This window comes from Vulpes lagopus, chromosome 3, assembly GCF_018345385.1.
Source record: "Vulpes lagopus strain Blue_001 chromosome 3, ASM1834538v1, whole genome shotgun sequence".
Taxonomy (NCBI): domain Eukaryota; kingdom Metazoa; phylum Chordata; class Mammalia; order Carnivora; family Canidae; genus Vulpes; species Vulpes lagopus.
The window spans coordinates 32,438,269-32,452,731 of NC_054826.1; the positions used below are offsets into that span (position 1 = coordinate 32,438,269).

A 14,463-nucleotide genomic window follows, 5' to 3' on the forward strand; every position below is an offset into this window, starting at 1 on the left:
AGGGACAGTTGGAAGGAGCCTGGGTTTAGAAGACCTGGTTTGTTATACCAAATAAATTGAAGCATCTTGTGCATTGATTTCATTTGTATTCAATAGTACAGTGTACAGAGCAATGGACCCAGTGTTTGGGGGCATGTTATAAAATGGACAAAATGGCTCAAATAGAATGGTGACTATTAAACTTCATAATTTAAACCCTTAATAAAATATAATTACCAATGTTACATCCTTACACCTATAACTAATATCACAGATTAAGCAGAGTAAGAAAAATATTCTAAATATCAAACATTACCCAAAGTTATTGGGTTTTTTCAAATAAAATGGCAAAGAAAATTAGAAAATTATTTTGTTAAACCTTGAACCTTGTTCTATAAGCATTCTCAGGAAATAGAATGAGTTGAACTTTCCGGTTAAGTAGTAGGCAAACAGTTAATGCATTTATTTCTCCTTCTTAGTCAAGAGCACTTGTCTATACTGGCAGAGTCCATTTTCTTGCATTATGGAAAAATCAAACACAGTCACTATAAAAGACTCATTTCTTAGTGATTAAGTACATAATAGAGATTCAAGATGACCATTCCAGCATGAGATCTTACATGGGAGGGAAAATGCCAGCTATTAGATGAATGCGCGTTGACCTCAAGTCATTCCCTAATGTTTCTTTTACCTGACATCACAGATAGGAGTTTATCATCCTCTGCCCAGTCCTTCCCAGGGGAGCACAAGGAGTTCCATTAGAGGGTCCCATAAGTTTGATTAGACATAACCAAGGTTTGGCTCCATTAACCTTGTAGTCAGACATTCTGATGATGGAAACGAGTGACATTTATGTTCGAATAAACTCTGCCGTTTACTGTGGCCCCCATTATGTTTAAGATGGGGGCATTTAGTGCAAAATGCCCAGGAGCTGGCTAATAGATTTCGAGTGACAGAAGATGACTGAGGGAGATAATTTCTATTTGATTCTCTCAATAGTTAGTTTATGAACAACATGTTCTTTTTAAAGTTCTCTAAAAATGATGAGAAATTTCTCAACTGTGCTTTAGCTTTTAACCAGTGATGGGATATCTCCTACGTGGTACAATGTCTTCAAGTATATATCCTTATTTCTATCTGTACTAACAACTTGCTAGACTGTTGTGCAAATCAGTAAACCTCTGTGAAAGTCTATAAACTGTGGCTATGGGAAAAGTTAACCTGAGCTTCTCTTTCCAACCAATTAAATTCATCCACTGACATTTGCTGTCTGCTTATCATATTTCCCTTGCCTAATTAGCATTCTTGCTTGAGGAAGTCTCTGACTTTTGTTCACTCATGCAGCAAATATATATTGAGCATCTGCTGTATACTAGACATTGCTCTAGATGCCAGGCTTCAGGGCACATCAATGAACAAAAGAGAAAAGCTCCCTGTCCTCATGGAGCCAATACTCCAATGGGAAAAGGAAGACAAGGGATCAAATGAGTAAAAGAGATCTTTTTTCAAATAGGGAAAAACACTCTGGAGAAACTAAAACAGGACACTGAGAAGGAAATGGCTGGACTGGGTGGTGGGATAACTTATTGGTGTCTTCTAGAAGTAGGACTTAAGACAAGGATTCAAATAAATAATAGTGAAAGGGAATAGAAGGGAAGGGAGAAGAAATGGGTAGGAAATATCAGAAAGGGAGACAGAACATGAAGACTCCTAACCCTGGGAAATAAACTAGGGGTGGTGGAAGGGGAGGAGGGCGGGGGGTGGGGGTGACTGGGTGATGGACACTGAAGGGGGCACTTGACAGGATGAGCACTGGGTGTTATTCTGTATGTTGGCAAATTGAACACCAATAAAAAATAAATTTATTATTTAAAAAAAAAGACAAGGATTCAAGAACAAGTGGTTTCTTTGGGTACCAATTAGGGAATCTGGGAAGTTAGGAAGGGACAGGCCAGCATCCCGTAAAGGTGCACAATCAAGACACATACTCCTGCAGGAGCCTAATCCCTTAAAGGAAGCTCTAGACATTAATGTAGAATGGGCCTGAGGGTTGTCCTCAACCCCCACTGCTGGGGAAAGGATCCGAGAGTATTTATCTACTAGCTTTCCATTTGTCGTTGGTTGGATGCTGCTCTTGGGTGTATTAATTCCCACAGAGTTGAAGTAATAGGTACTTGTAGTTAGTATAAAAAGTGAAATAGCAGGGGCACCTGCATGGCTCAGTGGGCTACACATCAGCTTCAGCTCAGATCATGATTTCAGGTTCCTAGGATCAAGTCCTACGTCAGGCTCCCTGCTCAGCATGGAGTATTGCTTCTCTTTCTCCTTCTCCCTCTGCCCCACCTCCCTACTTGTTATCTCTCTCTCTGATTCTCTCTGTCTCTCTGTCTGTCTCTCTCTCTCTCTCAAAAATAAAGTCTTTTAAAAATGAAATATCAATGTATAAAGGGAAGTGTAAATGAGCAGAGTACTTATTGACAGCATCTACCACAGGGTGGGAATTGGATCTTTAGATAAGAGGCCAGGAAAGATCTCTCTGAAGAGACTGCATTTTGGCTGAGATCCTAAAGACAGAAAGGATCCAGCCAGGGAAAGAACATTTTGAGGCAGAGAGAAGAGCTAAGACATAGGCTCTGAGTAGAACTGAGCTTGGCTTACTTATAAAATATAAATAATAATCAAAATTTTAGAGGTACTTGTGGGGATTTGGGGGAGGATCTTTGAGTCAGAGTTGTTTAGGACTAGATCTTTTAAACAAGGAACTAGATAAGTCAATGAGAAATTAAGAGACTTGGATAGTATGTAAGATTTCATTGTATATACTATGCTACATAATGTTTATTGTCTAGAATGTAAGCTTCATAAGAGAAGGAACTTTTATACACTATTAAAATAGTGCACTAGAGTTTCTCAAAAATGTTTGTTAAATGATGAGTAAAGACCTTCAGAATACTTTAGTTCTGGTCTATGCTCTGCCATTGACTCACCGGATGACGTTGTCATCAATTCTCCCACTTTGTCTCAGTTTCTTTATATGGAAAATAGACATATAATCTCTACCTTATGAAGTCATAAAGTGAAACATAGATATGAAAGTACTGTGCACTATGGAATATATTATACAAATATCAGGTTTCCTTTATAAGTTAAAGACCTCCTGAATTTGAATGAACTTCACCAAATAGGGAGGAAAGATTTACTCCTGGTAAAGAATCCTTTACGGAGGTTAGAATTAATCAGGCCGCACTGGGTAGAGAAAAGCTAGTCTGTGGTACAGGAAAGAGCATGGAGTGAGGGATGGTCAGAATCCAGATCAAAATCCCACCTCTTCCACAGACTTGCTGGTGATCTTTGGGAGTCCACAGGAGCTTGCTCCTGATGGACTTCAGATTCTTCTCTCAAAATGGTGGGGAATGTGGGTTGTAGAGTAGGCCCTTCCCTCCTTATGTGTCTATTCTGTTCCATATTTGTGGTATCATTTGTGGTATCCCAGCCATTCAGTCTACACCACAAACCTGACGCGCATCATCACATTACTTTTTCTCCCCAACTTCCTAACCTTTGTTATTCAGACAGGAAACCATCAGGCAACTTAGTCCAAGGTAGTTTAACTAATGACTGTGCAGAGCCAGCACTTCAACCCAGGTAAGGCTGGCTTCTGAGCAAGTGCTCTTAACCACTGTGCTGCTAACAGTGTACAAATTAAGTGATAACCTTCAGGAGGAAGGGAAGTACAAATGTCTCTCCATTCATCCAGTTTCACCTTATGGAACACAGTGGAAAATCCTGTGATCCTCTAACATGATTAAATTGATTTATACAGGCAGCATGTTCTGACTTCTTTCCCCTCCTCCCTGCACAGGGTTTCATGGATATTGACTTAAACAAATTCAAGGAGAGTGGAGCAAATGTGACAGGTTTCCAGTTGGTGAACTACACAGACACCATCCCAGCCAAGATCATGCAGCAGTGGAAGAACAGTGATGCTCGAGACCACACCCGAGTGGACTGGAAGAGACCTAAGGTGAGGGGATGGGCAACAGACAGCAAAGTACCAACCTGGTCCCTTTCCCTGTCCCAGATTTCTGGGAAGTGTTAGACTTTAGGAAAGGATAGACTTTCTAAAAGGAACAAGCTAAGAAGAATATATACATAAAAATTAAGGGTATGTTGTAAAGGTTGGACAATCCAGAATGACAATGGTTTAAACAAAGATGTTGTTTTTCTCTTGTATAAACAAAATTCAGAAGTCAGCAATCTGGGGCTTGTATAATGGCTCCACAGTTGTCAAACACTCAAGCTTTTTCTATCTTCTTGTTCTGCTACCCTCAACATATGGCTGCTACCTTATAGGCCAAAATGGCTGCTGAAGCTCCAGCAATTAACTCACTATTCTACCCAGTAGGAAAGGAAAAAGGAAAATAAAAAACACAACTGCTTCTTTTAAGAACTCCTTTCAGTTCTTTATAGTTCTCCTATAAAGATCTCCCATACAGATCTCCTACTCACTTGCTATTGACCACATCTTAGAAACCTCGCCGGCTAGCTCTAAGGGGAAGCTGGAAAATGGTGTCTCTATTCTGGGCAGGACCTTCATGTTGCACAACTCCAGGTGGGATACTGTTTGCATTCATTTTTTTGTGGATGGAGCCTTCTTGAGTTGTTCAGGAAACTAGTCCTTTATCTGGTCTGCAACGTACCCAGCTAAAAATCAGAGAAATCGAAGCAATATCCAGCTCATCTCTGCTTCAGAGTGTGAACTCCCAGTTATGCAGACCATCTCTCTCTCATTCTCCAGCCATGAAGCTCTAAATCCTACAGACAAAATCTATTTTGTTTGCTATTTGGTAGTGGTTTAGAACAAGGATAGCAGGTAATTTCTTTCCCATGTTAGACCCAATAGCCTGACAGAGGCTGCATGGAACACTGTGTTGAGGATTCTGAGGCCAAATTTATTTATCTGGAGCAAACAGGGAATCGTTGGCAACGTTCTCTTGCCACTTGGTCAGTTTCTTTTTGTGAATGGCAAGCCATTTAACTGAGATGCTTCTCATCCCACTCTTGCTTAAACTGATTTAGCAATTCAAAAACTGAAGATTTATTTCCCATATAATTTCACTCATTTGTTAAGAGCAAAGGGGAAAAAGAGAGAGAGGGGGAAATCAAGAAACAGATTCTTAACTAAAAAGAACAAACTGGGGCAGCCCCGGTGGCTCAGCGGTTTAGTGCCGACTTCCCCCCAGGGCGTGATCCTGGAGACCCAGGATCAAGTCCCACATCAGGCTCCCTGCATGGAGCCTGCTTCTCCCTCTGCCTGTGTCTCTGCCTCTCTCTCTCTCTCTCTCTCTCTCTCTCTCTCTCTCTCTCTCTCTGTCTCTCATGAATAAATATATAAATAAAATCTTTAAAAAAAATAAAATAAAGAACAAACTGATGGCAACTGGGGTGCTGGGGGTGGTGGTAGATGAAACAGGTGATGGGGATTAAGGAGGGCACTTGTGATGAGCGCAGGGTGGTGAAAGTGCCAAATCACTATATTGTACACCTGAAACTAATATTACACTGTATGTTAACTGGAATTAAAATAACTTAAAATGAAGATTTCAATATAAGCCTAAACAAAATCACACATGTGCTTTAAAACAACGAACAAACCACGTACCAGTTAATATGTGAATACCCCATCCAACTTCTAAAAGTTTGGAGATTATAAAAATAATCTAATGTAATATCTCTCTGTATATTTTTTAAGTGAAAGAATTGTAGTCAAAAACAGGAAAAAACCTCATACATTCATTCTACAACTCTCTATTGTAAACTTAAAATGTGCCAGACAACAAGCTAGGATTGGGAACACAATAATGAAGATAGACATGATTTCCAAAGCCAGAAAATATTGTCCTGGATTGTTATCCTCCTTTGTTTCATCAATATTTTATCCCCCTCTTAGGCAAGAGGGAAAAAAAACAGAGAGTTATCATGAATAAGCATAAGGAGAAAGTGTGCAGAATGTAAATCTGGCACTTGTGATGCACATGTGAAAATAATTAAGAGTTTACCCTTCTTGGATTTTTTTTTTCCTTTTACTCTCACAAGGGATAATGGAGTAAATAGTTCTTCTTGGCTCCCAACTGGTGACTGAAACACAGAGAAAACCAATTAGTTTTCCATAAACTGTATCACAGCTGTAGATGTGCTGTATTTAATCTATGCATTCTTTTTCCAGTTGAACCCACGTTTTAAGATTGCACGCAAAAATCTAGAATTCTGGCTTCCCTTTGAAAGTCACAACTGGCAACATGGAACTCACAATTCAGGAGGGCAACATGGGCTAATGAGGAGCAGCAGCCCCCATCTAAGGCACAATCACTTTCTGGTTCACCCGTGCCCCTGTGTCCCCATGCCTGGCCCACTGCTGGCATTCTCATCCCCAGAAAGCACATTCCCAGACAGAGTTCCCACCTGCCTCCCTGTCAGCTCTCTCTGACACCTAACTGTCTCCATTCCTCCCACCAGTACACCTCTGCGCTCACCTACGATGGGGTGAAGGTGATGGCTGAGGCTTTTCAGAGCCTGCGGAGGCAGAGAATTGATATATCCCGCCGAGGGAATGCTGGGGACTGCCTGGCTAACCCAGCTGTGCCATGGGGCCAGGGGATCGACATCCAGAGAGCTCTGCAGCAGGTGAGACCAGCAGTGGCTGCCCCTTCTCATGGGAGCCTTGTAGGGGATTTCAGCATTGCTTTCAGGTGGGATGTAGCTGTTTAAAAGAAAAGGTAGATAGAACATGCCTAAAGTTTGGACAACCTCTCCATCGTGTTTGTGGCTCTTGGCATACATGGAGGCTCATGTAGAAATTTTTTTAAAAATAGAATGGAATTCCTGGGGCACCTGGGTGGCTCATTTGGTTAAGCATCCAACTCTTGATTTGGGCTCAGGTCATGATCTCAGGGTCCTGGGATTAAGCTCAGCATCTGCTCCACTCAAGGGGAGCCTGCTTCAATATTCTCTCTCTCTCTCTTTCTCTTTCTCTGTCTGTCTGTCTAAAATAAATAAATAAATCTTTTTAAAAAATAGTAGAAACTTCTGATAGTGTAAAATCTGTATTTTCTGCTTAAGGGTTATACTGAAAAGGGAAGCTGGTGATTGTAGTTGGAGAGGGGACTTGAAATACAGAGAGTTGAAACGGAGCCTTTATAACAGTCTCCTGGAGATTCTCCACTCTTGCCCTGATTTTCTGTATGTTTTCATTACCTTTGCTCTCTGGGCACATTTCATGAGGGTACCCTGAAAATGTTTCTCAGTACTTATTATCCTATTTTCTGGCTTCTCAGCATCGCAATCATCAATTTTGTTTGCACTGAATAGTTTAAAAACAGGGATAGAAAATGGTCATGCCTATTACAATCAATTGGCTATGCAAAGGATTCTTAGGCTGAATCTAGATTCAACAGAGAAGAGTATAAATATTCAATTAGCGATATGTCTGCTTGCAAGAAGGATGAGACAGTGGTACATGTGGGCGTGTATTTAACATTCCTGGTTTGGAAGCTTCTGGGAGCTCGCCCTCAGTTTTATCACTTCCAGAGCTCCTGAAGTCTCTTGAAGTCTCTAGAAACACCTGGAGTCCAGCCTGTGATTCTTGTACTACAGATGGATTGATAGCACCATATGATGCCTTTGATGCCTCCTGATAAAAAAGGCTGTATTTCCAGAGGGGACTGGGCAAAGAGGTAGTGTCAACTCAAAGGAATGTCATAGTATCATGCACGGTGGCAAGCCAGCAACAGAAAAATATTTAGATGCAGATTCCACTCATGACCTACCCTCTACCCCACCCAATGGACTTGCCTGGATAAGACTGGTTTTATTTTTAAGACTACATTCAACAGAGAGTGAATTTGGGCTCCCAGGGGAGGAGATGAGCATTTCTGAATGAGAGAGAAACATAGAGCAAAATGTACAACCATCCCCATTCGTTTTCCAACCACACGTGTGCAGCTCTAGCAATTTTCACAACCTGGAGAAAGAGACGAGAAAGGAACATCACCAGCTGTTCCTCTGCTTGGATGAAGTGCCTTTACATGGAAGAGAATATGTAGTTCTGTCCTTTGGCAGCAGTTTTGTGACTACAACACACCAGCAGCCCTTTCTGTCCTCCCCCATCTCCATGCAGGGTGGCCCCCTTCATTGGGCAGCATAGCAGACATTGGGCAACTTCTGAAGGATGGCCAAAGATGCAGCATCCACCTTCTGGCTTATTTAAAATGCTCTTCCAGACTCCACAGTCGAGACAGATTCTGTTTGCAATGTGAGACTGGTTACAGAAGGTCCCAGGGACTTGCCCTCAGCTTCACCACCCTTCCAACTCCTTTGCCTCTCCCATCTTAATGACATCCCTGTCAAAAGGATATTCTGACACCGCCATGACAGTGACAAAGCCTGGGAGGCTATGTGGGTGACAAGAAGGGTTCTGAATCAGGAAGCAGGAAAGCTGGGGTCCAAGTCCAGCTGGGCCCTTGGCTCTCTCAGTGACCTTGAAATGAATGAATGAAGTAAGTCATTCAGATTTCTTACACACACTATCCATAACAATGAGGAAGATGGAGAGACCACTCCCAGGTTTCAATGGCTCCAAACATTCTAAGCATCTTTCTCTTTTATGGTCTAACCTACATCTTTCTGGTTGTCAAGTATACTCATTCTTCTGCTCTGTCTTCAGTGGGGTTTGGAAGGTGGCAAGTGCCTTAATTAAAAGAATATGACCTCTTTTATATTGTCTTTGAGTCAAGACATGTGTCTACCTCCCTGGCAGTCAGTCAGCTGCTCACTGAAAGCCTATTGTGTATTCTGGCCTGGAGCCAAGCACTCGAGATAAGATAAGGCAAGACCTACCTGCAGGAAACTCTCTTTAGCTTCTATTGGGGTTTGCATGTACGGTGGAGAACTAGCCATAAACATGAAACCCCAACATTCTGATCATAAATCAGCTATTCAAATAGATTCCTTTTTCAATCTTTGTTAAGAATCTACAATCACAAGAATTCATTGATGAATGAGATCTTAGAGATTACTGACTCCATATCCCCTTGCTTTATAGATGAGGCAGCTAATGCAGAGTGGGCAGTAACTCATCCAGATTCACACAACAGCTTAGCAGCAGAGGCTGGAGGAAACTCCCATCCTGTCCCAGGTTCCTCTACTGCCTCAGGCCTGTCCTGTGGCCCCCTGTGCCTTTGCTTATACATATTGAGCCCCAGGGCCTTCCACATAGTCATGGCCACTGTCCAGACATTTCACCTTCTAGACCCAATTCTTAAAATAGTCATGCCTCTAGGGAGCAACTGTGTGCCCACCACCAGCTAGGCAAATCCTACTGACGCTCGGTCCGTGGAACCTGTGGTTGAGGGCTCAAGTCTCTGCTGCCCTAACCACTGGCCTTCAGGTCACACACTAGGAAGAGACCTGTAGTGTTCAGCTTGTGTTAGCACTAGGATGTATGTGAGTTAGGCCTGAAAGAATAAGCCCATTATTCTAAAAATAACAGTACTTGCCAGCTCCAGTATGTTAAGGGCTTCCTATGTATATGAGGTTCTGAACATACTTTACATGTTTGATCTCATTAAATCCTCAATATAATACTCTGAGGTAGCTAGTTTTATTAATTATGCTTTATAATTGGAGACACTGAGCCTCAGAGGTATTTTTTTAATTTTCCAAAATTATATAGCTGGTTAGTGGTGAAACAGTAAAATTGGAACTCCAACACAACTCTACTTGCTACTTCACTCTGTATATGTAACTGCTCTGAAGTCTCAGAGGTCCAGCCCAGCAGGGGAGACACAGGGCTATGGCCCAGCCAGCAGTAGCACATGGCCTTGGATAGTGTCTGTGTACTCCCTTGTCCCCCTCATCCTCCAGTAATTTCCCCAGGAACAGAGGGAGATCATCAGTCGCCTGCCTACTGCTTGCCTGACATCCAGGGAGCCGTTCAGAATAGTAATGAGCCCATGTCCTGGAAGCTCCCAGTACTCCAGGAAGGAGTAGACACGAGGGTGCCCATAAGTCTGCTTCTGGCTGGCAGAAAAGATGCAGCTCCCCAAGTCAGACTGTTAGCATTTGGACATCATAGGCTCATCAAAGATATGATTTCTAAAAGCTCTGGACTCCTTTTCCTAGAAAAATGCACACATGTAGATACATATATTTTTGAATGGCCAGGAGTCAAGAGACCATATATACTCCTGGAAGCCCATCCTAGGACTTCAGGTGAAGAATACCTTCCCCAAATAATAATCAAACCTCTTAGTTTTTGTATTTGCAATCTGTCAGCCAGTAATCAAACATATCAAAAGGAAGGTATCCCCAGCATTTTGCTAAGTGAGATCTGAAGTGGTGTGAGCAATAGGGGTGTAAGACATAGTTCCTGCCTTTTAGAATGCAAGACATACTTTTGAATCAAAGACAAACTCAAGAAACACTAGCTGAAAAGGTATGGATTAAGGTATAAATAAAATAGCCAAGCTCTTAATCCTATGGATGTTCACAGCAGAATGCCATGACTGGGGAATGTGGATATCAACAAGGCTTCCTATAAGAATGGGACTGAGGCTTTAAATAAAGTGATCAGGGCTGCCTGCGTGGCTCAACGGTTGGGCGTGTCTGCCTTCAGCCCAGGGTGTGATCCTGTAGTCCTGGAATCAAGTCCCGCATGGGCTCCCTGCATGGAGCCTGCTTCTCCCTCTGCCTGTGTCTCTGCCTCTGTGTGTGTGTGTGTGTGTGTGTGTGTGTGTGTGTGTGTGTGTCTCATGAATAAATAAATAAAATCTAAATAAATAAATAAATAAATAAATAAATAAAGTGACCATACAATTCAGCCTCCAAACTGGGACACTTACGAATTAAAGCTATTATCAATTTATCCAGAATAAGAGATGTGGATTGGAACTGTCTCAAGCCAATTGAGATGGATAGTCATGAAAGCTTTAAAGGAAGGATAAATTCAAACAAAGAGTGAATAGGGTTTTGGAGGGTGTGGATAGAGATGTAAATGATATCCAGCAGGAGACTAGAGTCAGGGTACAAGCGCGGGCTTGTGGGCATCATGTTTAGCTGTTAGGGAGTTAAGAGAAGAAAAGTTGGGTTCTCATCATGGCTCCACCAACCCCTAGCTCAAATATCTTGGACTAACTTCTTAACTTTTCTGGTATTGATTTCTTCAGCTCCTAAATGTACATAATCCTCTTAATATTGCCTGCCTCGTTGGCTTGTCACAAGGTTCAAAAGTTAAAAGAAAAAGAAAGGAAGGAAGGAAGGAAGGGAGAGAGGACAGAAAGAAAAGAAAAAGAAAAGAAAGAAAGAGAGAAAGAAAAAGATGAATGAAAGAATGAACAAAAGAAAGAAAGAAAAAAGAAAGAGAAAGAATAAGCTTCTTTGAATATTGAGGCAACTAAATGAGATGGTTAAAGCCAAGTTATTCTTCCCATTGTGTACATGGGAAAGTAGGAACTCAAAAGAGTCCTGAGACCTGCCCTAGCCACAATAAACAGAATGCGGTCCACTGGGGACCTAGTCCACAGGCCCTGACCTCCCATAACCAGCAGGCCCTCAGGAGGAAGGACCATGAGGATGGATCCACCTGAAGGCAGCCACAAAGAGGTCATAGAAGCCCTGGGTCTGGAGCATCTCTTCTGCCTCCCCCAGGAATAGGAGGTGGAGAAGGCTACAGTGTTGATGCCTCAAATAGTGGAAACACCACCCGGCACTCTCCTGTACAAAGCAGGAAAGAAAAGTTGTGCTTTAGCATCTCATTGGTGGCCGACTCTGAGCTGGCACACAATACCATTTGCAGGAAACCACAGCTAATCCTCTATTTTTCACAGAGGGAGCTGGCAGGAGCCAGGATGGCAACAGGAGTTCCAGGAAACAAGAACTAAGAGTAAACTCAGTCTGACCCCAGTCTTCCTCAGATGGGTGATGGTAAGGATGAGGGCCAAGAAATTCAGCCCTGATGGATAGGACAGCAGTTTCCTGATTTGCCCAGAGTGGATGTTTCTGAGAAGCTGCTGCTTCTGACTATGAGTCCACACTGTCCACATAAATGGCTTGGGGCTGAGCCATTCTCTTGACCTCTCCTTGCTCTGCCATCATAGAAGGGTGATTCTGGGACATCTCCTTTCCGGTTTATTTAAGTATGTGTAAGTCTTGGCTTCTCCAACTAGAGAGTAAGAGCTGACAGCTGCCCCAGATCTCTCATGACTCACTGTGAATCCTGAACCCAAGTGCCATAAGCTCTAAGTCTCAATAATCCTATCTGTAAAATGGGCAAAATAACTGCTATTCTTGCTCCTTAATGGGTTTCTGTGAACATCAAATAAACATCTTCCTATGGGGAAAAAAATAAATATCTTCCTATGAAAACATGTGACATTGCAAGTCCCTCCAGGTAGGAGACCTAAAATTTTGCTAATGATTTTTTTGGAAATCAAAAAAGTCTTGAAAAAAATGACAGTGACGAGATCTTCATTTGTGCTGAGGGAGTCCCCTACTCTGAAATAACAATTTAGCAGACTCAAGGCTTCAATGCTAAAGTCATCTTACTCATCCATACCTTACCTACCCTGCTACCCCAGAGTCGTCATAGTAGCCATCCTCATCATCCTCACCATTCAAATAATGTACACTTCACATGGAATGTTCATGTCCCAGGCAATACACGAAGCATGTCCATTCTTTGAGGAGGAAACCAAGAACAGAGACAGGCTCAGTGACCTGCTCACGGCCATGGCTTCATAGTTAGGCATTAACAAAGCATGGTGGGGGATATGCCCAGCAACAGTGGGTGGCAGTAGTAGGCATGTAGACCATCCTGCTGTGCACATTTCTGTGTCACCCACTCATAGCCTAGCAAGGTAGCATTGTCCCCTGTTTGAGAGGTCACTTGGCATTATCAGTGAAGATACTGGAATATCTCAGAAGCCCTGGATTTTAGGCCTGCCTTTGACATTGAGAAGTCTTAAGTCTAGAGCAAATCAGTTTACCTGCCAGAGATTTGGTTTCTCCCACGTAAGGGAAGATCTTCTCTAAATGGCATACCTTAGGGGTTCCTGTATATGGAGATGAATATGCATGAGAGTGCTTTATAAACATGCAACACTTGGCAAATGGTGGTAGTTATTATCGACACTATTACTAACAATAAAAATAACAGCTGGCCTTTGTTGAATACTCACCATGGGGCCAGCATCGATCATAAAATATCTCATTTAATCCTTAAAACAACCTTAAGGCATAATTAACTCTTAACTGGTCCCATTAAACAAATGAGGAAACTGAGTCATAGAAGTATTACACAATTTATACTAAAATGCCATACTAATAATCGATATGATATGTGAGACCAGGGCCAAAGGACAGATGCCTATTTGCATCATTTACGACACCCCTCCCTTGTGTTTGGGAAAATCGGTCATCTCAACATGTGTCTCAGTCTGTATTCCCAGATGAGTTAGATAAACCAGTACTTAGAACTCGAATCAATGGGAAAGCCAGAGATGGGCAAGAGACAATGAAGGTGAGAAGGTAAAGTTGCAAATGGATTAAAATGGCTCCCTTCCTCTTATTCTTCCTAGGAGGACATGCTTTGTTTTCTCTCTGAAAAGCAAAGCCAGCCTAGACTTTTCCAGAGTAAGGATTTTTCCATATTTCATCTGAGAGAGTGAAGAGCTTGTTGTATAATTTGTTCAGCGCTCTGGGCCTGTCATGACCTCCCCACTGAGACTTCACACCAGAAGGTGATGAGAGGGTCATCCTCAGAGCAGTCAGTCTCCCTCACTCCTTCTGTCCCTCCTTGTCTCTCTCTCTTTCACTCCTCCACTCCTTCTCTCAAATACACACACACCCCAACTATTCTTAAATCTTCTGAGGACACAGGAGCTGGTCACTGTCAGAAAGAGATAAAACCCTATAAGTCTTCCCTTTAAGCTATTTGAATGGGGGAAATAAATGGTGGCGGGTTACGGAGCCAGGTTACTACTGAGTTACAGGTAGACACTCACCTGACTGGCCTTAAGCCAGACTGATCTGAGAACACATGATGGGTCACCATTAGAGAATGTGCTTTCTTGTACCTGAGCACATGACATATAGCTAGACTCATCCTTAACTGGAGGGTAGACTTGGGTGAGATTTATTGGTCACCTCCAGAGTAGCAGATTTGACTAAAGCTCTTGAATCCCACATGTTGGCCACTTGATCTTTTATATGATATTGAAGATATGAGGCCATGAAAGTTTGATCTAACTCATTTGTGGGAGAGAAATCCCATACAGCATATTTGTGATTGAATAGAGAAATTTTGTTTAAACCAGATGATACTTGTTTAAAGCCCTGCATGCTCTGGTCTTAACATGGAGGGTTCTCCTTGGGTATTTTAAAATTTTCACAGCACTTTCTCATTTGCTGTGTCATCTAGATAGGCCTGGA

The 14,463-nt window shown here is 42.3% G+C and overlaps 1 protein-coding gene across 5 annotated transcripts in view; it reads left to right on the forward strand.

The window, feature by feature from the left end:
- GRIA1 (glutamate ionotropic receptor AMPA type subunit 1) overlaps positions 1–14,463 on the forward strand; it is a 300,553-nt gene that overhangs the window by 178,367 nt on the left and 107,723 nt on the right. For all 5 annotated transcript variants that reach the window (XR_005986977.1, XM_041750345.1, XM_041750344.1 and 2 more), the window contains exons 6-7: positions 3,842–4,003; positions 6,496–6,663. Coding sequence is in view for 4 of the 5 variants with exons in the window: in XM_041750345.1 (XP_041606279.1) it covers positions 3,842–4,003; positions 6,496–6,663 (330 nt within the window). In the remaining variant the exon portion in view is untranslated. The remainder of the gene's footprint in view (positions 1–3,841; positions 4,004–6,495; positions 6,664–14,463) is intronic.